The following is a 24,551-nucleotide window of genomic DNA, read 5'->3' as shown; positions in this document are numbered from 1 at the left end:
CAGCCCGTCCCGCCTGCTCTCCACGTTCATCATTTCTCAGGCCGGACCGCCCCGAAAAAAAAGAAGGCAGCTCAGACAAGCTGCCGAGGAAGTGACAGAGTCTGTGCTGCACTTTGAACGTCTTTCCCCAAATGCTATAAAACTTCTGTTTCATCTTGCCTCGCTTGCAGTTCTCCTGCTTGTTATTTGCCGGTGGCGGTGGCGGCGGCGGCGCGAGGCCATTCGTTTCACCGAGACTACGAGCAATTTGTGGCGCGCGTCAAATGTAATCTGTCTGTTTAATGACTGTTTTGTTCTGTTGATGTGGCGAGCAGGTTTCAGGAAAGGGGCGAAGGAGTGAGTGGAGTAATGACGACCTTTTGGGAAAACCCTGAACAGATTTTGGATTATTAGCGTGTGCATGCGTGGGGGAGGAGCTTACTTCGACAGGGACGGCTGTTGGAGGCACAGGAGTGTACTGGGGAATGTAGGTCCCTTGCATAGGCGCCGCGGCAGCTGCAGCAGTCATGTACTGAAACACAAAGAGAAGACAGACACACATGAAAAACCCTTTTCATGCTAAAATCACACACCTTTGTAAAAATGTGCTCCAAAATGAGACGAGAAGGAGCGTTCAGATATCCCACAGTTCCCTGAAAGTGTCATTCACTGCATCCCCCCCCATACATGAAACCACTGGGAACGTGAGCTCGCTGTGCTCTCAGTATCCTTTAGAGGGCGCTAAAAGCACATGCGTGCACTCTGAGCGGAGCAGCAGAGAGTATGTGAGGTAGACGGAGGAGAAGGAGGAGGAAGAGACGTCCAGCTGTTCCACCAAAAGACTTCACAGGCAGGCGAACGCACCAGGCCACAGCTGAGAGGAAGATAAAACAATACGGAGAAGGAAAAAAGAAGACGGTTGAAGGGAAGGAAACGAAGGGAGAAAGAGAGAGAGAGGGAAGAGGAAGCAGGAGGTCTGTTGCCTGTGGCCTACATTCCTTTAGACGGGCTTTTAACCGGGTGCTAGCTCACTCCATGACGGCCATTTTTACAGACGTGACACGCGTTGGGTTACATGACGGCCACGGGGCTTTCACATGCAATATGAACGAGGACACGGCACTTTGTGTCAGGCTTTTCTTTATTCTCGGGACTTTGCTGCGACTGCATGTTGTGTGTGTGTGTGTGTGTGTGTGTGTGTGTGGTGAACACCAGTGTGTGCGTGCTTCTTTTTAATTAGTACATGCCTGTGCATACATGATGACTTATTACTATTTGTGCTTGGTGGATGTGAGTCGTCATGTGTTCCCAGTGTTGGGAACGTACATGTGTGTGTGTGTGTGTGTGTGTGTGTGTGTGTGAGAGACAGACAAAGACAAAGAGGCTTGGAACAATAATGCTGCAGTACAGCGCCAACGGATGTGATCCCAGATAAAAGCCACCAGGCTGCCGCTCGTCTTCCTGCTGCTTTTCCGGCCCGAGGAACACCAAAAAAAGAGAAAGAAAAGGAAGTACAATCCCTTTCTTTCTGTCTTATTCCCCCCCCCCCTGCCAGTGCTAAAAAGCGTGGCGGTGGTATGCAGCAGGAGGCGGTAATGGAGGGGCTGTGCCGGGCTGCGGAGCCTTTCTTGGCCGGGGGCCCGGCGGTTCTGGTGAAGTGTCATTACCGGCAGCGTCGCTAATGGATCGGGTACGGCTCCACCGCTCACCCCTAATGAGAGCAGCTAAAGGCCATGGACATGGGTGATTAACTCCCCCACCGTCGCTACACGCGGCCAGGAGGATGCCCTGCGAAGGATGGGAGTGGGGGGGGGGTTATCACACCTTCAGGCCTGTCACACTCAGGACGGGGTGAGGCGACACATCCAGACTTCCTGACACATAACCACATTACCTCTCCGTGTCATCCCTTCTTCCCTCTCACCTTCCTGTCACTGGCTCTCCTCCCCCCTCCCTCTCTCAACCTGCTATTGTCTAAAAGGCCCTATCAGGTTGTTGAAGTGACCTTCTCCCCGGCGGATCGAAACCATGCATACCAATTTTCCTCAGGACTTTTAGCCTCCGCCTTCGCCTTCCCGTTAACTTATTCAGTCGACTCACCTGTGAGGGGCCGCGTGAAAGCAAATGAAGGGGAAGCGGGAGGTAATTAGCGATATCAAAATCCCCCCGTCAAAGGGACGACGTCCATCTGAAATGTTACATTTCTCTACGGGGCTGCGAAAAGGAATTTAAATTAGGCTTAACAGGGAAATTTAATAAGGTAAGATTTTTCCTCCTACCATAACCATTAGTTCAACCATTTAATGTTGGCAGGTGGAGCGGGAGCATATTCCTGCAGCCTGCTGCTGCTGTGGCAAAGTCAGGGGGACGTCGAAGCCTGGCTATGGTGAACTGGGTTGCTATGGCGATAAAGATGATTTTTTTTTTTTGTCCAATTTCAACTCTTTTAATTCTTTTCCTGTCCATAGTCAGGGGACAGGTTTGAGCAATATAAAACATCCCTAATTGGCAATAAATGGTGTTTCACTCCTCACAGTCACAAACACACACACACACACACACACACACACACACACACACACACACACACACACACACACACACACACACACACACACACACACACACACACACACACACACCTGCGACTGGAGCAGATGGCGTGTGCGTCTGCTCGATGAACCGGAGGCCTGAATGGTTCCTTAACGAGGCTGGTGTGAGCAGACTCCTTAAGTCTCTTCTCTGCCATCACTCTCGATGACATACAAGTGTAACTACTGTAAAAAAAAAAAAGTCACACCGCAATGCAGCAATGCGATGTCACACACGGAACCGCTCCGGTGCACGAGCCGGTTTGTGGGCCCCTCTGCACCAAACGAGCTCCGGCTCCAAAGAAGAAGAACCTTCGGTGTTGAAACGTTCAAATAAATCTCCCGTCTATCGCTCCGTCACGTCCGTCTGTCCCCCTCTGTGTTGACACGCTGTTATGTGGCGTCGTCTCCGAGGTGGAGGATAACAGTTGGTCGAGGCGAGAGCAACCCGGCTGCTCAGTGTGGGTTATTAATGGCCGAGCGGTGTGGGGATGGGCTCTGATGACTATTGATCTTAGCTGTGGGGCTCCATCACAATGGGAACTATTGGAGCTGTGCACCGACGGCTGTGAATCACAGTGCTTTACCCCCCCAACGTAGATTTATACTGGCAAAATCAGTGTCATCTCTTTAATCACTTCCTTAAACATTCTTATCAGCAGGCTTTTACTTTATCAGAATTAAAGTCGTGGACATTTTATCTGTCTCATGTACCCACAAACATCATCACAATGGTTTCCTGTTATTCCACTGCTTTGTTTGATTCAGGGTTCATTAAGAAAAAGTGTTTAATGCAGCTTAAAGTTGAGTTAAAACACTAGGACGATCCGCCTTAAAGCTACTGACACTTTATCCCGACAGACGTACACGAGACGGATCATCTGTGAAGAACTCAGGTTCCTCTGCCTCCTTTAAGAGCTCCTAATTTACATTTCGGTGTACTGTTTAGCTGTAAAATGAGAACGGTGCTTGCATCTGTTTTCAACGTGGCGGCCGGGGTCGCGTTCTCATTTTACAGCGAAGCAGCACAGGGCCGAGTAATAGACAGTGCAGTAACATAATCCTGATTCATATTTGATCAGTGCCAACTAGTTTGACAGCGCGGTCCGAGTTCATGAGCTCCGCCGGCAGTGATTGACAGCCGTGTGAGAGACTTCTCGGCTCTGATTGGTCGTTTTCCTTCGGATACGGAGGCAGAAGGAAGCTGATTTTCTCCCCCACATATTATCCATTATTCAATATAACGACAGTTTGAGCAAATATGACAAAAAGCTATTTTTATTTTAGTCACTAACTGCAGCTTTAAGAGAATTAAGCTGCAAACTGTATCGTAGACGTATTGCTGTTCTTTAGGATCAGGATCCAGAGCTTCAGGCAAACTGCACTGCAGAGCTTGTTTTAAGCATTCAATGCACCTACAAAATCGAACGTATTCAAATCCAAAAGTTCAACTCGAACATCAAATTCAGAACATTAACTGTTGCAACAAAGTTATTGGCTGCGATCCCTTGATCGCATTCAAAGTGCCTTGTAAAACTGTATCAAAACGCCATAATTACTTATCCCTTAACAATCAACCGCTCCGTGGTACAGGGAGTCACCCGGATGTCAACGTGCGTTACTGTTTGAATGTGAAGAGGCTGCACGCTCGGCTGAGTAAAGGTTAAATATAGCCGTGCACGGTTATGGAGATGTAGAATAACATACTGTACTTAGACTTCCCTCATAGTAAACCGAGGGAAACAGCCCAGATAATAGAGGGAAGCGCTTCACACAAATCTGTCTTCCAGGGACAGAGAAGCTGTCAATCACCGCCGTCGCCATGACGACGGAGACCCGGGTTCTACACGGCATGACAGGAAGAGGATGGAGAACACGGAGGCAAGGTCACCCTCTTGTCATGTCAAACACTGTGTCGCTCGCGCACGGACGCCGGCATGCTCGTGCACGTGATGGGCGAGCGTGCACGTCAAACCCAACGGGAAGCGTGACAGATAGACTCCCGCTAAGGGGGAGAGAGCAGATAGTAAATAAATCAGGAGCGGAGCAATATGCGGCACACATGGGAGGATAAATCAGCGAGGAGCATGGATGGCATGTTTATGTGTGCCATCCATAAACAGCGAGCCCGCGGTTCTTTAGCATTCTGTAATCAAGCCCTTCAAGATAGACGGACACCAACGTGAGCAGGAAGTCGCCGAAAAACAGAACGTTTTCTGGTGGAGCCGGCCAGAATTCCAAAGCGGTGACCGTCACACGACAGGAGGCGAGGCCTTCCTTCGCCACGCCTTTTTACATTTTTTTTTTTTTTAAACGGAGGGCCCTGAACCCTCTCTGTGCTCGCAACAACAACGGCGTTCTCGGAAAGCTACGGTCACCACACCAGCGTCGCAGCTCGGGCGTATCGGGAACATTTGGTTCTCTTTCCTTGGAGAGAAAGAAGGGAAAAAAGCCACAGCCACACACACACACACACACACACACACACACACACACACACACACACACACACACACACACACACACACACACACACACACACACACACACACACACACACACACACACACACACACACACACACACACAGCCACAGAGTGTCCCGGAACAGCCAAGAGTATTCTGAGGAGTGGCGGCCGTTGCGCTAAGTTGTTGACTTTGGAAGACGCCGCCTCGTGTGGCAGGTGCTCGTTGGTGGCGAATGTTACATCACGTGACCGATGGGGAGGGAAGGGGAGGGGGTGAGGGGGGGACCACTACACTTGAGGAATGTGATGTTGAGTCCAGTTTTGCACACGGATCGTTACAGATGCCGGTTCCCAAACCCCTCTTTTTGACAGGCTTTCTCAATCAGGCGTCATGAAAAGCACTTTCCCACATCTGGCTACGAGAATACGCTTCATAGGAAAACACATCTCAATTCCCATTGATGATCAAGAGTGGCATGTCATGCGTGGAGCTCAGCCATGGAGGAGTTATGCTGCACAGCACATCGCCTCGGGAAAGCTAAGCGGGCTGGACGGGGGGGGAGCGAGTAAACCAGAAATGAACACAAAAAAAAAAAAAGGAGAGAGAGAACCCACTCTCTCCTATAATAGAACCCATCAAACATCAGAAGCCATCATCGTAGATTAGCCTGTCTCTAATCCTGCCTGTTAGCACAGCTGGGGCAAATTAGGGAGGGGGCATTCATGACAGAGCCAACATGGCGTCACAGTCGCTGACAGCTCACCTGGAAACACATGGATAACTGTACAATACAGCAGTGTTTCAGTCTCACACACACACTCACACACACACACACTCACACACACACACAGATCAAACGTAGTGCCGGAGCAAAGCTGCCTGCTTGCCTGCCCCCGGGCAGCAGGGTTAGGGCAGGAAGTCAGGCTTCAGAACTGTGCGACACCTCTAAGTCGACTTGATCCCAACACAGGGGGAGTTCCTGGTTTGGGGGGGGGGGGGGGTGCAAGCGTGTGTGTGTGTGTGTGTGTGTGTGTGTGGAATAAAGAAAACCGACGGCGTGATAGATTTGATGTGCGATTTAGAGAGTGAGTGAGACGGAACGTGTGAGACAGAAACAGAAAAATTAGAGGCTGAAAGTGGAGGAAGGTGGAGAACAGAGAGCCCTGTCACACTGCTCAACGTCCCAGGAAATCTGTTTAATGTGGAAGATCAGGGGAGGAAATGTGCTCTCTCAACTATCTGGCAAGGAATGCGTGTAGCGTAAAACAAATGATACGGCAGCTCCGTGGCAGAGCGCATGTGGCGACAGCCAAGAGGGGTTTGACTTTCTGGAGAGGAAATGTAAAATCCATCTTTTGCTCAATGTGTACTTTGTTTTTGAGGAACCGAATGAATAATGTTCCCCGAAGATTAGAAGGTCTCCGCTTGGTCCTCCTGACCCCAACCCTACTGTGTAATGGACACCTGCCGCTTTCTCTCCCAACGTATAACTTTCTGTCTGGAACAGCAGATGTAGACTTTAACATGCTTTTCATACGAATATCGGAAAAGCTGCTCGCCGCAAAGGCATTTAAAGTGCACCCGTCTGCAGGTCTGTAGTGTCTGAGCATTCATTGCACTTAAGGGAATGCAATATATTCATGGGTTTGTATTCATCCTTAAGAAACCGACTTCCTTCATTTATCAATCTAGCTACTGGGATGAAAGTTACCCAACAGCCTCACATATTTGAGCTATAATGCGTAGCTTCCTTCGTAATAAACTGTTCACAGAAAACTAAATTTAAAAAAACAACAGCAGTACCTAAAAGATAAGCTTTTAATGAGATGATAAAAGATGTCTGTAATACTGCTCTGATCTGAGGCGGAGGTTCTGTCGCCAATGGCAACTGGGGCTTGTGTTTGTGTTTTGGTATGTGCACGGGCTGGTTGTAGCGTACTCACACTTCCTGTAGTGCCCAGGGACAGATGGTTCATCTGCTGGGCGAGAGGGCCCATCATGCTGGCAGGCTGCATGGACATAGTGTGGTCCATGGCTGGCGTGATCACTGCACCCTGGTGGAAACCACAGGAAAGACGAGGAGAAGGTGAGATGGAAGTTTATTCTCATTAGCTCTCATTAGTGTTTGATAGTCCTCCTGGAATCCATGAAAAAAACAAACAAGGAAAGGGTGTGGTGGTAAGGGTTAAAACGAGGCAGGAAGTCAGGGTTTAAAAGGAGAAGGAGGACAGGAAGGATGGTCAAAAACATAAAAGCAATAAAAAAACTGAGGAAGGGAGAAGGGCGGGTCCAAGGCAGGGGTGATGAGATGAAGACGAAGAAGAAGATTCAACATCAATACACTCCATTGTCTTATGGTTCATCCAAACATTCAATATCAGCTGCTGATGTACCAACAATATGGGGTTGGTGTGTTTCATTGATTGCTGGGAGAGGATGCCTCCCTCCCTGACTCTTCCTCCCCGACTCTCCTTCCCTGACTCTTCCTCCCCGACTCTCCCTCCATGACTCTTCCTCCCCGACTCTTCCTCTTCCTCCCGACTCTTCCTCCCCGACTCTCCCTCCATGACTCTTCCTCCCCGACTCTCCTTCCCCGACTCTTCCTCTTCCTCCCCGACTCTCCCTCCATGACTCTCCCTCCCTGACTCTTCCTCCCCGACTCTTCCTCCCCGACTCTCCTTCCCCGACTCTTCCTCTTCCTCCCCGACTCTCCCTCCATGACTCTCCCTCCCTGACTCTTCCTCCCCGACTCTTCCTCCCCGACTCTCCTTCCCCAACTCTTCCTCCCCGACTCTCCCTCCCAGACTCTTCCTCCCAGACTCTTCCTCCTGACTCTCCCTCCCCGACTCTTCCTCCTTGACTCTCCTTCCCCGACTCTCCCTCCCCGACTCTCCCTCCCCGACTCTCCTTCCCTGACTCTTCCTCCCCGACTCTCCTTCCCTGACTCTCCTTCCCCGACTCTCCCTCCCCGACTCTCCCTCCCCGACTCTCCTTCCCTGACTCTTCCTCCCCGACTCTCCTTCCCTGACTCTCCTTCCCTGACTCTCCCTCCATGACTCTTCCTCCCCGACTCTCCTTCCCTGACTCTCCTTCCCTGACTCTCCCTCCCCGACTCTTCCTCCCTGACCTCCCCGACTCTTCCTCCCCGACTCTCCCTCCCCGACTCTCCCTCCATGACTCTCCCTCCCCGACTCTCCCTCCTTGACTCTCCTTCCCTGACTCTCCTTCCCTGACTCTTCCTCCCCGACTCTTCCTCCCCGACTCTTCCTCCCTGACCTCCCCGACTCTTCCTCCCCGACTCTCCCTCCCCGACTCTCCCTCCATGACTCTCCCTCCCCGACTCTTCCTCCTTGACTCTCCTTCCCCGACTCTCCCTCCCCGACTCATGTTTTCCCGGGCGGATGAAAGCGCTCGAAGCTTCCCTTTTTTCACGGTGCAGTGGAACATGAGGAAAAGTGATGAAACCATTGTTGCTCTTTCATCCCTTGTCATTGTTCAGAATAGTCATGATAGCTCCATTTCCGCGGCACCGGAGCCTCGGGAGGAAGGCGTTAAAAAAGCCAAGCCCTCTCTCCTCTCCGCCTCGGCTCACGTCTCACTTTGTGTGTATTCACTGCGAGCGTGTCTATGCGCGTTTGTAGGTAAGCCTGCAGCACACAGTGTGTAACGGCATTAGTGATAGTGTACGTGAGGGTGTGTGTGTGTGTGCGTGTGTGCACCCCACTGGTGGCTGTGTGTGGGCCGATTGGAGAACAAACTGTGCAGACACCGCCTGTCAGAATCACTCTGCTCGTCTACTCCCCGCATTCACAACACAGTCAGCTAACTCTCTCTCTCTCCTCCATCCTCCCCCTCCTCCCCCTCCTCCCACCCGATATCCGTGCTTCATGTGATGCTGGTTTCCCGGAGAGACAGAAATTCGCTGAAGGCTGAGCTCATTGGTGGAGGAAGCATTTGCAATTAAAAGGAAGCCTCGTCGTAACGGAGTAAGTGGCCATTTACACGTCACTAAATTTAAAGAGGTTGCACGACACCAACTTAAGGGTGGATGAATGGGGACATTCATTTTCTTTATATTTGAAAATGCTGTTTAATAATGATAATTAACTGGGAGGGTCTAACACAATATACCTCAAATCACTGACTAATAACTGCACAAATTAAATAATTCTGAAACACATTTCTCCATGCATATTACACAAATTAGACAAAGTAAAGGATGAGCAACTTTAATATATATCCCTGCTCCCAAAAATGGTTTGATTTGTTATTATTGTTATTATTATTGCACACTGCAATATGTCTAGCAGCCCATTTCCACATTACCAAAGTCTTTTTTAATGGTGCAACCTGATTGATTAAATTTATAGTTTGAAAAAAATAGTAATTACTTATAGGAGAAAAAACGTAGTGATGGCTTTACAAATAGTAGTAGTAACTCAATGCAGATCCTTTACTGAAGCATCTGTTTTGGGTGGAAAAGTAGTTCCCTTATTCACCAGTGGCTGTGACAGACCAAAACAGAAAAGCAGAGGGGCAACGAGGAGACAGGAGAGAAAAAAAAGAATAAATGTGTGAGGACAGGAGAAGGATGATTAAGGAGAGAGCTGATGGAGGTCACGAGGAAGAGGGGAGAGAGGAGAAGGAGGAGAGAGAATCAGCTAGAAAGGCTGAGGGACACGCAAGGGGGGAAAGCGTGAGAAGACAAAGAAAGAGGAGGAGGAGGAGGAGAGAAGGAAAGAGAAAGAGAGGAGTGAGAGGGAAGCAGCGGGAGCTGTGGGCTACCTGTTACTGATTCAGCCTCTGACAATGCCTTTATAATGGGAAAGGGAGAGCAACGGAAGGGCTTAATTCACAGACGTGTCAGGGAGAGTTAAGCCGATTTGTGATTTCGATTTTCTGTGTTTGTGAGACTGAGTGTCTGTGAGAGAGGAAGGTTTTAGCGTGTGTGTGTGTGTCCAGAGACACACTCGAGAGGAAATAAAATGAGGAATCTGACACAAATAGACAATATATGTTTGTGATTTGTCCTCTATGTGGGAGAGAATCAGCAAAAAAATGGATGTATTTTAAATGTATGACATAATGTTTACAGATCTCCTTGATGCATGCACGTGTGTGTGTGTGTGTGTGTGTGTCTGTGAAAAACCCATCTTGCTAAAGACGGTATTGATCCTGCTCTAGACAGGAGACGGATCATATCAGCCGCCTGGTTGTTGAATGCGGTGATGTACATTCAGCGACCGGAGACAAACGTACAGTCAATAGGAAAAACACCAGCATGTTTTTTAATGACAATTCATTTCAAGGTAAAAGCAGCTGAAATTCTTTACTGTTGCTGATCAGAAATAGTATTTTCTAAGCTGCATAAATAAATGCCACACAAATCATTTTTACCACCTGATCCATAACGGTTAAAGGATCTCTACCCAACGTCTAGACCTGCGTAGCAGTCAGCTAAAGGCAGCATGTCTAGTATCGAGCTTAAGGAGTGTTTGTATTGTTTTTTTGCATCCAGTTTTGTGAACGCTGATATGAGATATGGTCTTTATGTTCACGGCTATGTGACTGAAAGTGATGTTAAATGGTGCTTTTGTCATTTTAACAATCTGCTCTGTCAAGAAGACAGTGAAGGATGCTGATATGAGGAAAAAAAGAGCCCATTGGATGGCGTAACAGGGCGATGGCATGTCATGATGCTCTGCTCAAAGGAAATAGACTATAATCTACATGAATGAAAGGAAGTAATGGAAGCTTATCATAAGATCCTGTAATGATCCGTATCAGAATTGTATTCTGAAACGTTTTAATACTTTAAAAAAATATATTTTTAATATACAACATTATTGCCTAACTAGACTGTTGCTTCAATCTGATGCTGATAAATCACTTCCTTCAGACGGTGGAAACGCCCGGCTCTTAGGGAGAACAGCCTCAGGCCACAAAGAAAAGCTCACACCTTATAATATTAATAATGATCATAATAACAATTAGGTTAGAGCACACCTTTCTAGATCTCCGCCAGGTGTCTGCAACAACACAACTCACCAATAACAGAGTGGAACCCACAGGCTGTCTGCCTGAGCGGCGGCAAGAAGCAATGGTGAGTGGACTGGGAGCTCCGTTAGCGGTTAGCAGTTAGCCAAAACACACCAAAACACAATAAAAGTGCTGTCTGCGCGCCAACCAGCCGAGGAGTTTTAAGAGTAGCGAGTGAGGAGTCCACAGGGAGTCGATGGCTGTATAAAGGAGGTAATAAAAGTTGTTTCGAGAAAGTGAGTCAACGTGAACCGCGAGGTCCTTGAGCACGCAGACGGCCACCCAAGATATTTAAGATATTGCTGCGGCGAGAAAAGGAGATTACAGCACTTTTAAAAAATATTTACAATCGCTGTGAATGTGAACGTTGCCGGAAAAAAACCCCCCAAAGACAAGGGAGGCACTTTAAAAGCCTCAAGAATGCCAAACAACAAGCGAGGCCACGTTCCACTCCAACAAAGCATCGCGTGTTGTCCGCACGAAAGAGGACCCGCGCTTGACTCGACACATTCCTCGCTGTATTTGACGGTTGATTTCTCCACGTGAGGTTTCGGCGGTTTTGGATACCGATGCCGGTGTGTGTGTGTGTGTGTGTGTGTGGAGGTAAATGTGACACGCAACGCTGCAGGATACTCGCAGAGGTGCTGCGGCTCCACGCCACAGGAGTTCCGAGTAATTCTGCTTTCAAGCTTTCATACCGCCGAGACGTTTCTCCATCTCCGGTGGAAACGCAGACACAGACTGAGCTTGTTCACTCGGCCGTTATTGGTCTGGAAAAGCCCGGCGTTACAGAACATCTGCTGATGATTGACTGGTAACTATATACAGAGCAGGATGCCAGGGAAGCCGAACACTCCAGGCTCGCCCACCTGAAGGGTGCATACCGTAGGTATGAACCACACTTACTGGATAGAATTCTTTCATGCATATTTCTATATTCCTGCCTGATCTGAATGCGTGTGTTCATGCTATTATGTATTTACACCACCAGGCATAAGTCTGGGAGGAGATTATGTGCTTGGACGTGCATGTGTGCACCTGTATGTCTGTCCACGGCCAATACTGCATACTGCTGGACCCATCGGACTAATATTTTTTGTGCTCCTTTATGACGGTATGCTCTTATTGAAAAACATTGACTGCTGACGCCAGTCCAGATCTGCATGATTTGATCCAGAGGGAGGACTCTGCTTGTAGAAAAAATCTATAGATGTTCGCCAGTTGTGGTTTATATTCATTACTCAAACATTACAGCAGTGGTCGTTGCAGACACACCTGGCAGAGAACTGCACTCCACTGAGTGCACTTGTCTCGTCTGGTTCTGTATGTGTGCTTTATTAAGGCTAACAATAGCCACCCGTGACTTTTGTTTCACCTACCTCGACTGTGACCACAGATTTCCGAAGCCCTCAGGCACCCTTCTATTCGGGTAAGCCCAAAAAAGGGAGCCAGCATCCTGGATCTTTGGCTCTAATCCGCAGCATGAATCCCTCCTTGGGGCTAACAGACTAGTCTCGCTGCCCTGGTATTACCACCACAGCCTGCCTACAAGACGCAACGTGCCACACACTAAGCCGGGAAGGTGAACAGCTCATTTTAACCCGAGTGAAGTAGCACACTGATGAATAGCAATGAGTGAAGCCTCACACGTTGACATTGATTCAGATAGCTGCTTATCTCGGCCTTCCACATCATATGTATATATTTATGGTTTTGAAAAGCTTAATTGCCAACCTGACATGAACCTACAGGGAAAAGGGAAAAATGGAGCAGCTGAGGGGCCAACAATGATGTATGCTAACAGATTAGCATGTGGCACCGGATGCCGATGAAGGATTTCTCAACTCAAACGCAAATCTGTTTGTCTCCCGCGTTACTATTTGTCCTCCACAATGAAATGACAACAAGGCGGATGATGGATCGGTCTCCGGACGCTCATTGATTCATTTTGTCCGTCGATCATGGGCGGTGTCTCAGAGGATGCACATTCGGATTAAAATAAAAACGTTTTACCGCTGAAATCATCAGTCATTTGCCAAAATCACACAAAATGGTGTGAAAGGTGGTGAAGGCTACAATTACAGGTCAAAAACATATTTGAATAATTGGCCACGGTTGAGAATGCTGTTGTTTTGTTGTGCACATATGAAATCAATCACTATTATGAAGAAATTATTAATAAAAAATACACACAGTAATGAGGATATTATCAAAATAAAACCACTAACTTTAGGGAGGACAAGATATCTGGATTTATTCTGTGTGTGTGTGTGTATATCTGGGCGTATGAGCGAGGATAACGATGCTAGATGAAGCATGTAACAGTATTTGTCATGTCTTCATGGGAGGTCCATTCCTCTCCACGCTCCGATCAACCATCCTCTGACTGCCTTTTGGAGACAAACGGATCATTTCACACTCAAGGATCTCTCCAGAATATTTAGCCTATTTACAAAAGCCCCAAAAAAAAGAAAGAAAAAAGATTAGAAATCCAATTAAAACGACACACAGCGAGCTCATAAAGCCTGTCCACCAAAGCAAATCAAGCTTTTGTCTCAAAATGTTTTTTCTGCTATCGCAACTTTTTTTTTTTGCCCCAGGTAATATCTAAAAAGGCTTATAGTGAAAAATGCAGCGGCTCAATCTCTCTCCATCCGTCACCCCGTGGCACCGCAACAATATCTCTCTTATATGAATGCAACTTTAACCCCGGACAGACCATTTTTCGCTGGCAGCGGCACAGTAGCTGCAGTTGTAGTCTGAAAGGGCATGAGGGGGGGAGATAAAAAGGGGGGAGAGACAAAAGGGGGGATGTATAGAAAGAAGGAGAGAGGGAGCGATGGATGAAAAGATAAAGAGGGGAGACTCAAGGACGACTGCAGCCCCGTCTCAAATTCTGCCTCGCCAGTCGAATCCAAGAGACCAACAAAATGTTCCCCCTTCTGAATCCGCGGAGCGTTTAACGTGTCAAGAGGGGGAGATGGGTATCACACAGTGCACCCCCCCCCATCTGATGAGGGCAGATAGTTACGGTTCACTTCTAAGAGGCCCAGCGAGCGTCTATTCGAAGCCCGAGCCGGGGAAGAAACTGGCCGGGGTGCAACCGAAAGGAATTCAATAATTCACCTTCAGTATGTAAGAGCCAATGCACTCTGGCAAAATACAGCCTCGGAGCACACACGGTTCATCGTGAGGGAAAAAAAAAAAAAAAAAGAGCGGATAAGTCATGGGGAAAGACAGCAATGCTGCGCTTGGCTGGCACTGCACCTACTCCGGCACTCTTTGGCAGTACGGAGGGAATTGGAGCGCCTGCGTGCGTGATTAATGATCTCCACGTAAGTGAGATTTACCATTAAGAACGTGTTTCTGCACTCAAACAATATGTGTGTTTCGGCGGGTTGTGCATCGGCGTGTGAACTGCATGTGTGTATTTATCTTTGAGGGCGTTTTTCTCTCTTCTAGGAGGTCTGCTGACTTATAACGCAGACCAAAATACGGGAGCACAGAAGGCAGGCGGTCATGCTGCTCGAACAAAAGTGCCAAAACAGAGCCGAGCATCAGAAGATCTGAGACAGTACGAGGAAAGAAAGGGAAGACAAGTGATACGCAGAGGAGAGAAACAACCTCACTTAGCTGTCCACTTTAAAAAACACACTGTCACTATCTATCAAGGTCCCGGCCCAGTGCATCACACACATTAATTGGGGATAAAGTCATTTTGAAAACTGCTCTCTCCTCCTGTTATCAAAGTCTAGGCTGCTCTGCAGGGATGAAGTCCAGTTCTGTATGAATGGACTTGTCAAACAAAAAAACAAACACCTTTGCCGAGGCGGCAGCAACGTTCTCCGTGTGCAATAAAGCAAACTCTGGGTCAAGTTGTTGTCTTTTATGTCATACAATTTATAGTTTGACACTATCTTTTTATTATTTAAGTTTATGAAGGAACGGGGAGGCTGTAGTGAAGAAAAAAAAGAACACAACTAATCAGCTAATCAACAAGGTTGTTAAATTTGCCCTCCTGAGAGCTACTCTACTTTTAAGGTCAGAAAATTATTTCCAAGCAACTTCTTCACCCCGGTGGAAGTTTCTCACCCAGGCAATCATCAGGAGTTGATGGGGGAAGAGTGGTTTCTTAGGCCGATAACACCAAATAAGACGAAAACGCTACTGTAGCTTTTACTGGAATATCAAATCCTAACAAACAGAGAATGTATGATCCCATAAACTTTACAGATGTCTCCCAGTTCAGTCATTTAAAGTCGTACTTCAGATGTTAGAATGTCATCAGTTTTGCACATTTAATGAAGTTACATTTATTAATTTGGATAATATGTTCCTAGGGATTCTCAGTATCCTCTATTGACATTGGTGTAGCAGTTTACCCTGCATTGCTACTGTGTTGCAGCCTATTTAAAATCATAACTGCATAACTGATTATTTACCGTTTCTACTGTTGTGTTTTATAGCGACCACACACATACACGTCTGCTCTATTCTGTCCATCTGACTGGCTAGCTTGCGACCCCGTCCCCTCCACGCTCCGCTGCCTCCATATTGCCTGGACACCAGTAGCGCCCAACGCTCCATTGGTTTAACACGCAACACGTGGTGGGACCGGCCAAACTGCAGCACAATCAATCGGTTTTTAATGCTTGGACTAGTCCCCTGAGCTCACGGAGCTAGCATGCTTGGGCAATTTGATGTGAGTCACTGAGCTGGCGGCGGGCTGAGTGTGTGTGTGTGTGTGTGTGTGTGTGTGTGTGTGTGTGTGAGGGGCGTCTACTCTCTATGTAGCTGGGTCTGAGCGTGGGTCATAAAAGGCAGACAGATCGGTAGCTGTGATCCAGCCATGGCGGTGACAGCAGCTTCCAGCAGCCGTTTGGTGACAGGAAAGAGCCGCCGTGGCTCACAATGGGGACGGGGCCACGGGGACAGATAAGGGCCACATGGCTACTTCTGGCATGAAGGCGTGACGACATGAATGCCACAGTACAATGCGGCCACTGGCTAGTGTGGCGCTGGCAGTGGCTCCTAGAGGCCTCCTGACATAAGGCGGGGAGATGGGGGGCCATCAGGCCGGCGTACGGTCTGGCTGGGAACCATGCATGTGACCCTGCGTAGCACATAAAGTAGCACACAAATGTGTATCAGGCCAAACAGCAGTTACAAGAGGCCCCGTATAAATTGTGATGCAGAAATTGCAATTTAGAATTAAAATATGTTCTATAAATATATTAATTATTATTAGCATTGTATACATAGCTTTTATCAATGGCACTATAGGCTGCACTACACATTATTATTGGCCCCTCCACCAGGTCACTATGTCACTATCAGCCTTAGGGCGTCCTGAAAACGTTGACGAACTCTGGTATATTCATGTGCTTATGTCTATACAGAGATACACAATTGCACACAAGTCTTTGAAAATGTAATAATCCTCCACGCGGCAGCAACTCGGATCCCGTGTGAAACAAGCATCGGCGGGGAAGTGCAGACGCTGACAGGGAAGGGAAGGGAAGGCCGGGTGAGTTAAGACACTCGCAGGACAGGCAGGAGGTCGCGTGGCTGAGCGGCGTGGAGCTGCAGCTGGGCGTGGTGCATGTGTGTGCGTTTGTCTGCCGAGCCGGTGACCCGCTGCGACCGGATTACATGTTCACTGTCCCACAGCGGGAGTGGAAGTGAGATGGGTAGGACTGAGTGGTAAATGGCCACAGCGGGGAGCCACACAGCTGGTTGAGCACTCCTCCACCGAGGGAGAGCTGGACGCTCGGCTGCAGAGTCCATTGTTCCCCCCAATCTGCTCCATCGCAGGGACGAGCTGGGAGTTGGTTTTTTTGGATCGTCGCTAACAACGCTGTTCCATGAAGCAAACAGCATTTCAATTTCAATGAAGATCAACAGGAACAGTTTGTTCTATTTGTCGAAACTACACAACTCACTAAGGGTAACACAATTCATTCATGTGAGAAACAATTAGAGATAATAATCCATAAAACATATTTAAATATACGACTATAGTGATGGAATGACTGTTTATTCTTGAATAATAACTAAAAATAGTTCATAACAATTATCTTATCAGGACTTTCATGTTGATATTTACTAATTATACAGTGTTTGTACTACAGTTTGTGTTTAACACTGCACTTCACGAATATTGTCATTAATCCTAATAGTAAGTTGTTACCTATTCACCTGCATGCATATTCATCCAATCATTACAACAGAATAATGAACTGAGTTGAATCATGCCACTGTGTGATTTATCGGCAAAAAAAATAACTCGTTAAATAAGTTCCTGCATCAGTAAAATGATACCATATCTACATGCTGGCTATGGACTGAAATATAACGCACTTCATAGTACTATCGCACACGTTTTTGTAATAATATGAATTACTAAAACATTACATTATCCGGTATTGGACTGCAGGGCGCCGCTCTGTAGCGCACTTTAAGTAAGCAGTCTATTTAGCTAATTTGTGTCTGCGGAACGGTGCGAGTGTTTGACGATTGTAAAGAATCAAATGCATGTGCCCTCGTCTGGTTCAGTGCTTCGGGGGCCACGAGAAAAAGCCTCGAGCAAACATTAAAGCCCTCCGGCAGAATGATTAAAAACCTCCAAGCAACAAAACGAGAACACTCGTGGAGGTAGGATCAGTTAAAGCTCCGCCGTAAAACAATTTACTCGACCGCTAATGCTCTTTGTTGCTACAACATTAGGGGGACAAATCTGGGATGTATTCCAAACAACACTGTTGGTACGCTGCAGAAAACATCCAAACATCTAAATAAACACTGAGCTATTAAGACTTCTGTACATAAAAAATGGAACATCTATCAAATTTCACGACAAGTAGTAAAAGATGATTTTAAAACACTAAATAACTCATAAGTATGGATTTTTTTTGTGGACTGGGTTACCTGAGAAATAAAAACAAACATCTTGGACTCAACTAGTGACTGAATGCCATTGGATACAACGGCACCACCTCGGCTCTACTGTGGCAGGCTGTGTTGCCGCTGAACTAATTAATATTAATTTTCCCCCGTGTCTGCTGTCTGGACTGGTAACCCAGAGCAACAGTCTGCAAGCCTGTCTGTATTGTGCAAATGATGCTGAATCGCTTCCTGGCACATCCAACACCTATAAACTCCTGTGTTTGGATACTTAAGAAGGATGGAAACATGGTGGTTATCAGAATGGGATGCCTTTATAGAGCTGTGTATCGTAGTTGCAGGACAGGAAGTGGTGTAATCGTTGGGCTAGAAGACGTTTTCATGTGGTGCTGCAACGGTATGTGCATGTATGCAATTTAGTAGGTCCAACATTAGACCTATTTTTCTGATTCGTATTGCTCTAAATATAATAGAAGCCTCAACGCTGTGAACTATTTTCAGCATGCACGTGAAACTTTTAACGAGTTCCTCCTTAAAACCTTAAGGGAAAGCGAAACGCTGCAGACAGGAGAAGAACTGAAGGCTAAGTTCGGGCCCCCGACAGGAAGCCAAAGGCAGCTGCTGCAGGTGAACGGTAGAGTACTTACTGTAGGTTGCATAACATATTGTTGATGAGGCATCCATGACGTACTCTGGACCTGAGGAGAAAGAAAAAAACACATCAAATGTGAAACCATGTTGACAATTTTTCCACAATCTCAAGTCAGATCCAAGCAGTAATCCCCCATCCAGCAATAAACGCCGTTCAAATATTCACAATATGTTCAAACGCTCTCGAGTCTGGAGGTTTTTTTTAAAGTGATTGCCTTGGTTTCAATGCACCAAAACGGCTGAACTTTACACAGATTCATTTGTGCCAAAGAATAAAAATTTGAAAGTCTGGAGGCAGCAAATCTCCCTCCTGCCTTCTCATTATTGCCAACAGTGTGACTTGTGCACGGAGACCATAAATTAGCTTCCTTCTCTATTATAATAATATGGTTAATGGCGTACCCAGTGCTGTTGCAAGAGGGTGAAACAGAGTGAAAATTCAGACAGGCAGCCAGTCGACTTATTTAAGTAAAAAAAAAGTAAAATTAATGCGTTTTTCTTCTTTGTTTCAGAGGAATGCCAAGCTATTACCAGAGGGGGAATACATACAGATATGCATATTCACATATGTAGGTGGGAAAGTTACAGAGAAGGTGAAACAATGACAGCGACAATGATCAAGAGACTTGTGGGGGGGGCTTTAGATGTGCTGGAGAGAGGAGGAATCAGACAGCTTGTAGCAGACAAACACACAGGCTGGCCACTGATCCCGGTAAAATGATTAGATTAAACAAAGACAAACACGGAATAATCTGCTATAAGAGCAATCAATCCGCCGTGCCAGCCCAAACGCGTGATTTGGATCGGCACCTAAACAAGCCCCGGCTATTCCACGCCGCGATGCCAAGTGTGTTTGTTTATACGCGGCGGTGTTTGTTCTCCCCAGCTGAACGGGACAGCAGACATACACAGAGACGGCTTATCTTTAATCACTCGTATTCATGCGAGATACGACATGACCGTCGTGTGATGTATTTGATAGACTGAGGTCGGACTCGAGGGCCCTTAATGTTCAAAAACACGGTGGTTTCGGATGATTATCTGGCGGTGTGGGAAAATTTAGGAACAAAATCCTGCAAGAATACGACATAAATGAATACACGGGAGATGGTATATAATGCTAAACGTGTATTTCATGTTTTTGTCTCCATTGTAGTGATCCGGTTTATTTAAAAAATCCAGTCAGCATCCTGGGAGGAGCTACTGGGCGTGGCTTAAGTGTTGGCAAGGCGACAGAGAGGTGACTGCTCCATCTAAACAACAATGGCGGCTCCCAAAGCGGTAAGAGTAGATGAATCAGTTGTTGACAAAAGAGCAAAGAACGGCACGGAAGATTTTTTTTTTGATGGAAAAGACGTTTTCATTCTTCCTCCAACGACTTGGCGGGTCAGGTTAACGATTTACCGTCGCACCATGTCTCTCATAACTGACAGAGATTAGACCAATCTTTCAAACTGTCTGCAGGTTCACCTTAAATAAATCATTTGCACGGGCAGAAGGCAGACTGAGGGCAGCACAAACTGGCTTCCAAATGTAATTTTCCATTATCTTCTGGACTGTAAAATATTCAGACCTGCTTCCTCACAACGCCAGCATCTGATTGGATTGTTGTAGGTCAGCATATATAGGTTTAAAGTTGTTTGACTGTTGCCGGACAATTTGATATTATATTTTGCCACTACGGCTCATTTATCTGGTGAAAATGATGGTAAAATTATAGATAATTAACCAGACAGGAACAGGAAGAAAACAGAGGTTTGAATGTAAAATGGCCTTCAGAGACACATGAGGGTTTGCTTCTTATGTTGAGATGAAACTTGGATTTTTCGGACCTGAAGCGTCTCTAATAGAGTTGAAAGGTATAACGTTCATGACCTAAGAGGCTCCCTACCTCTGGCTGAACTTCACAGCTTGTGTTACCATTGAAAACAGCCTCGCAGCCAAAAGGCAAAAACAAATGATCAATCGGTTGCCAGTTGGCCATCGACCCACCCGGCCAGTTAGCCAGTTAGCAAGCCAGCCAGCCACATATTTAGTCAGCCAGTCTGCGGAGCCAGTGATGTAAACCAGGCCATGGCTTGCTGGCGGCACTAGATCTTGGTAGAGATCTGGCCTCGGCTGGCTCCTGTCATGTGGATCATCAAAGCTGTTTTTCCAGGAAACAAAGCCAATCATCGTTCAAGCTCACTGGAGACTTGAAAGGGTCATTTGCAGATTTGATAAATCAATGCCGCCAAAAACAAAACAGTTGCTCCAGGAATGACATTTACAGCGGTGTCGATGCACCTTGAGATTTTAATTACAAAGGCAATAGTTTCCGTCTTAAAGGCTCGTCCTCTCTTTTCTTTTCCCACTGTCTCTTTGTACTTGCACACAAGATGAAGGACTCACCTTCCTGCCGTGACTGGCTGAAGGGCAATATTACAGGAAGCGGTGGCAGAGCTGCCCGATATTGGAACTGTGAGGATTAATATTCCTCAAAAGCCTGGCCATTGTTTTTGATAAATCAATTTGGGAAGCCTTCCGAGAGCGGATTAGAGACGCGCCCTGGTCCTCTCCCCCTCCCTTCCCCGCTCCCCTACCCCTCCACCGCAGGTACTGGACCAGAGTTTTAATCAAGCGTGCCTCAAAGACGGGCACAGCAACCTTCAGCAGCACCCCTCCCCCCCTCTAAACCCCTCCACCACCCGGAGCCATCGCCACCATTACCACCACCGGTCCTCCTCTCCCTCCATCTGTCCCTTCTAGTTCCCCCGTCTATCCTTCATCTCCTCTCTCCTCGCCCGTATGTCTCTGCATACCGAACAGAGCCGGGGTTCAGCGATAGAGAACCCCCGATGTTCAGATCCGGCAAAGGTCGCCGCGTGAAATGTGCAGAAAAACGGTCAACGCTCTCCACGTTCCCCCGCTCCGTTCCCTTTCATTACTCCACAGATCATAGCCGTGAGGAATGTAGGAAAATTCACTTTTGGAAGAGGAAGCGATTGTATCCAAGTTAGTGAAAATAAAACAACAACAACAACAAGAAAAACAACACACCGCCTTCATCACGTTAGCAGCCGAGAGAGCACAAAAGAGGTCAGGAAGCTTGGAGGAAAGAAAGTGCTTGTTTTTTTTTACGAGACACTTTCATTGGTGATGGGTGATTTTATTTTTTTTCTACCCTGTCAGCCGTTTTTTTTTTTAATCCCATTTCTTTTTTGTTGTTGCTTGTTTTCTGATGCCTGTTGTGTTCGCCGCCTACGAAACAGATGTCATCGAGCACAGCTGGAGCGGCGGAGAAACGATGAGAGGAGAAGAGAAAGAACCCCCCCACCCCCCTCCTCTCTCTTCCAGCCCCTTCCACAAAGCAAACCCCTCACATTACGCACACAAAGACGGCAATCTACCCATAATGCAGCACATCATGGCCCACCTGATATGTGGAAACGGGGGAAGCAGCGATGAAGGGCGTGATGGAGGTCTGTGCAATCATGCGGTTGGTGGCGATGCTGTAAGGCGAGGAGTAGAACCTGAGGAGGGACAGAGGGGGAGGGAGGGGGAGGGAGGACACGGCAGAATTAGTTTGTCAAATCCATAATAGGTTTATAGAACATAATATATGCATGAAGTTCTATTACCATAAAACAAAATTGGTGTATTAACCGACGGATCTTTGTCTGTACTAAGGTTTTTATGTCTATATAAGAAAGAGAACACACACACACACACACACACACACACACACACACACACACACACACACACACACACACACACACACACACTGTGTCAATTTATCCTGCAGCTTGTTCAGAGCAAACACTTATATTATATATATTGTATTTCGAACGCCACATAAAAGTTCTATGAAGTGTCTCACAGCGTTCTCGATTGAAAAGTCTGGTTTTATCACATCAAATTGAGCTTTGTCATCATATAAAGTACGAGCACTTTTTTTTTATTCCAATGTGGATTCTCGGCGACGCCGCAGCCCGCTGCCTGTCTGGCTTTAAGCAGCACGCTTGCAGCCCGAGCTTCGGGGGGAAAACTCATTGCAATTCAACGGCGTGAGCTGCAGAGAAGCGAAGTGGTCAGCTTTGCTGCTTTATCTAGGTTTAAAGCAACAGGACGACTGCGTGATGCCCGGGGAGGCTAATGGAACGCCCGACGGTCTCTGTCACCCGAGCTGAAGACCGTTTTACTGGAGGACATTAGACCAGTTGATGACACCCACATTTAATTTCAAGCTACAGCGGCAGCTCCTCTTTTTTTACATATTACGTTATATTTGAACCCAAATGGTCAGTTTGGAGTCCCGGAGAGCCGAGGATCACTTCAACAGCTCAAACACATACTTTACATGGTACAAATGTATTTCAATTTCTTGTCTTGGAGCTTTACAATAGTTTGTTCAGCAGTTAAGTGAAACCTCTCTGGGGTTTATCTGACTCCATATGTGAGAATCATCTCTATGTCAGAAAACATATTTTAGATTTCTTTCTCTTTGTCAAAAAAAAAGAGAATGCATGGCCCAGTCATTGATAAAAGATATTTCCTGACAAATACATATGCATATTTTGTCGCCGTCATGAAATGTGCAAGCTCAGTTTGTTGCAAAGGGAAGCAAACATTTCCTACATGTTTTCTACAGGTTTTCATTCAGCCACAAGAAAATAAAGCTGTGATTTTGCAGTTATGAATATCTTTTTTTTTACACATTTTTACCAAAACAATGAGGAAATAAAACCAAAGGAAATGAACCACATGATGAAAACCCTGAATCACCGTTCAAGCAGGATTAATGAGATGCAGGTTTTTAGCTTGGATTTCGTCTCCCCTCCTATTAAAGTAAGTCAAAACTCTTTTCCCAGCAGGTCTGATGCTCGACACAAATATCTGCAGGATTATCATTTTTTGGCAGATTTGCGGTAAAAGGAGGCTGTGTGAAATGACTGATGCTATTCATCCAGTTTCCTTTTTTGGGGGGGGGGGGGGGGGGGGCGGAGATAGACTCTGAATCACTGGGGGATAAGTGGTTTAGGAAGCAGGGAATGAGGAGCTTCCTGTGAATGACTGAGGCCAGAGGGAGACAGAAGGGGATCCTCAACACTCTCCTTCCTGTCTCGGTACTGTGGGGGAAAATAACACATGTTGCCGGGTCATTTATTTCCACGGCACCGTTGAGTCATCACATAAAGACACAGGAACACACGTGGACATTAAAAACCCAAACACACGTAAGCTTTTACCATTTCTCAGCCGATCCAATGAAACCTGATATGTGAAGTCCACATAGATCCTCCTGATCACACAGTAACAAAGTGCAGCCACTACATTAATCTTTATGTATGGCGGCGGTATTGACTGGGGGGGGGGGTGAGTGTGTTAGATGGTGCCAAGGAAGGATTGACCGTCCAGCTCTTACCCATTCTGCATTGCAGCGGGATCATATGTTAACGCCATGCCAGTCTGAAAGAGAAGGGGAAAAAACATGTCGGATTAATCACAAATTAAGAGCAAAACTATGAAACAACATTAAAAATGCAAGGAGGAGAAAATGTGACGATTAAAATGTTTTTTTGTCAGAATTTCTCTTCTATTTTTTTGGAAAATGTGCTGTTTTATTTCCCAAAAATCTTCTAAAAGTCAAAGAAGAGAAGAAATCAGACATTGTGGTTATTTTCACAACTCAGCCAGGGAGAATTAATAGCTTATATATGATGTGATTGGACATGAAACAGCACTCTGTTACCGTCAACTGTGTGATATTTGTGCTGGTTACGTTCTGTATGTCGGTCGATATCTTCCTTCCACTAATGTCCTCCGGATAAATCGCTCTACCGTTATTGTACTTGGGGGGAATAACGGGATTTAAACCCCGATTCTCTTTGTTCAACATAAATATAATCAAATCAACTCGTTTTCTAAATTGGAAAA

At 46.6% G+C, this 24,551-nt stretch overlaps 1 protein-coding gene across 6 annotated transcripts in view; it reads right to left on the bottom strand.

Moving 5' to 3' along the window:
* LOC311028456 (RNA-binding motif, single-stranded-interacting protein 3) overlaps positions 1-24,551 on the bottom strand; it is a gene marked incomplete at its 3' end in the record, with an annotated part of 237,550 nt that overhangs the window by 8,454 nt on the left and 204,545 nt on the right. For all 6 annotated transcript variants that reach the window (XM_084033034.1, XM_084033035.1, XM_084033039.1 and 3 more), the window contains 5 exons: positions 24,040-24,083; positions 22,048-22,144; positions 18,629-18,679; positions 6,983-7,093; positions 422-511 (listed from right to left, as the gene is read on the bottom strand). In XM_084033034.1, the coding sequence (XP_083889160.1) occupies positions 422-511; positions 6,983-7,093; positions 18,629-18,679; positions 22,048-22,144; positions 24,040-24,083 (393 nt within the window). The remainder of the gene's footprint in view (positions 1-421; positions 512-6,982; positions 7,094-18,628; positions 18,680-22,047; positions 22,145-24,039; positions 24,084-24,551) is intronic.

Source organism: Eutrigla gurnardus (assembly GCF_963514095.1).
Source record: "Eutrigla gurnardus genome assembly, chromosome: 17".
Classification (NCBI taxonomy): domain Eukaryota; kingdom Metazoa; phylum Chordata; class Actinopteri; order Perciformes; family Triglidae; genus Eutrigla; species Eutrigla gurnardus.
This window is presented reverse-complemented; position numbering and strand designations above follow the sequence as displayed.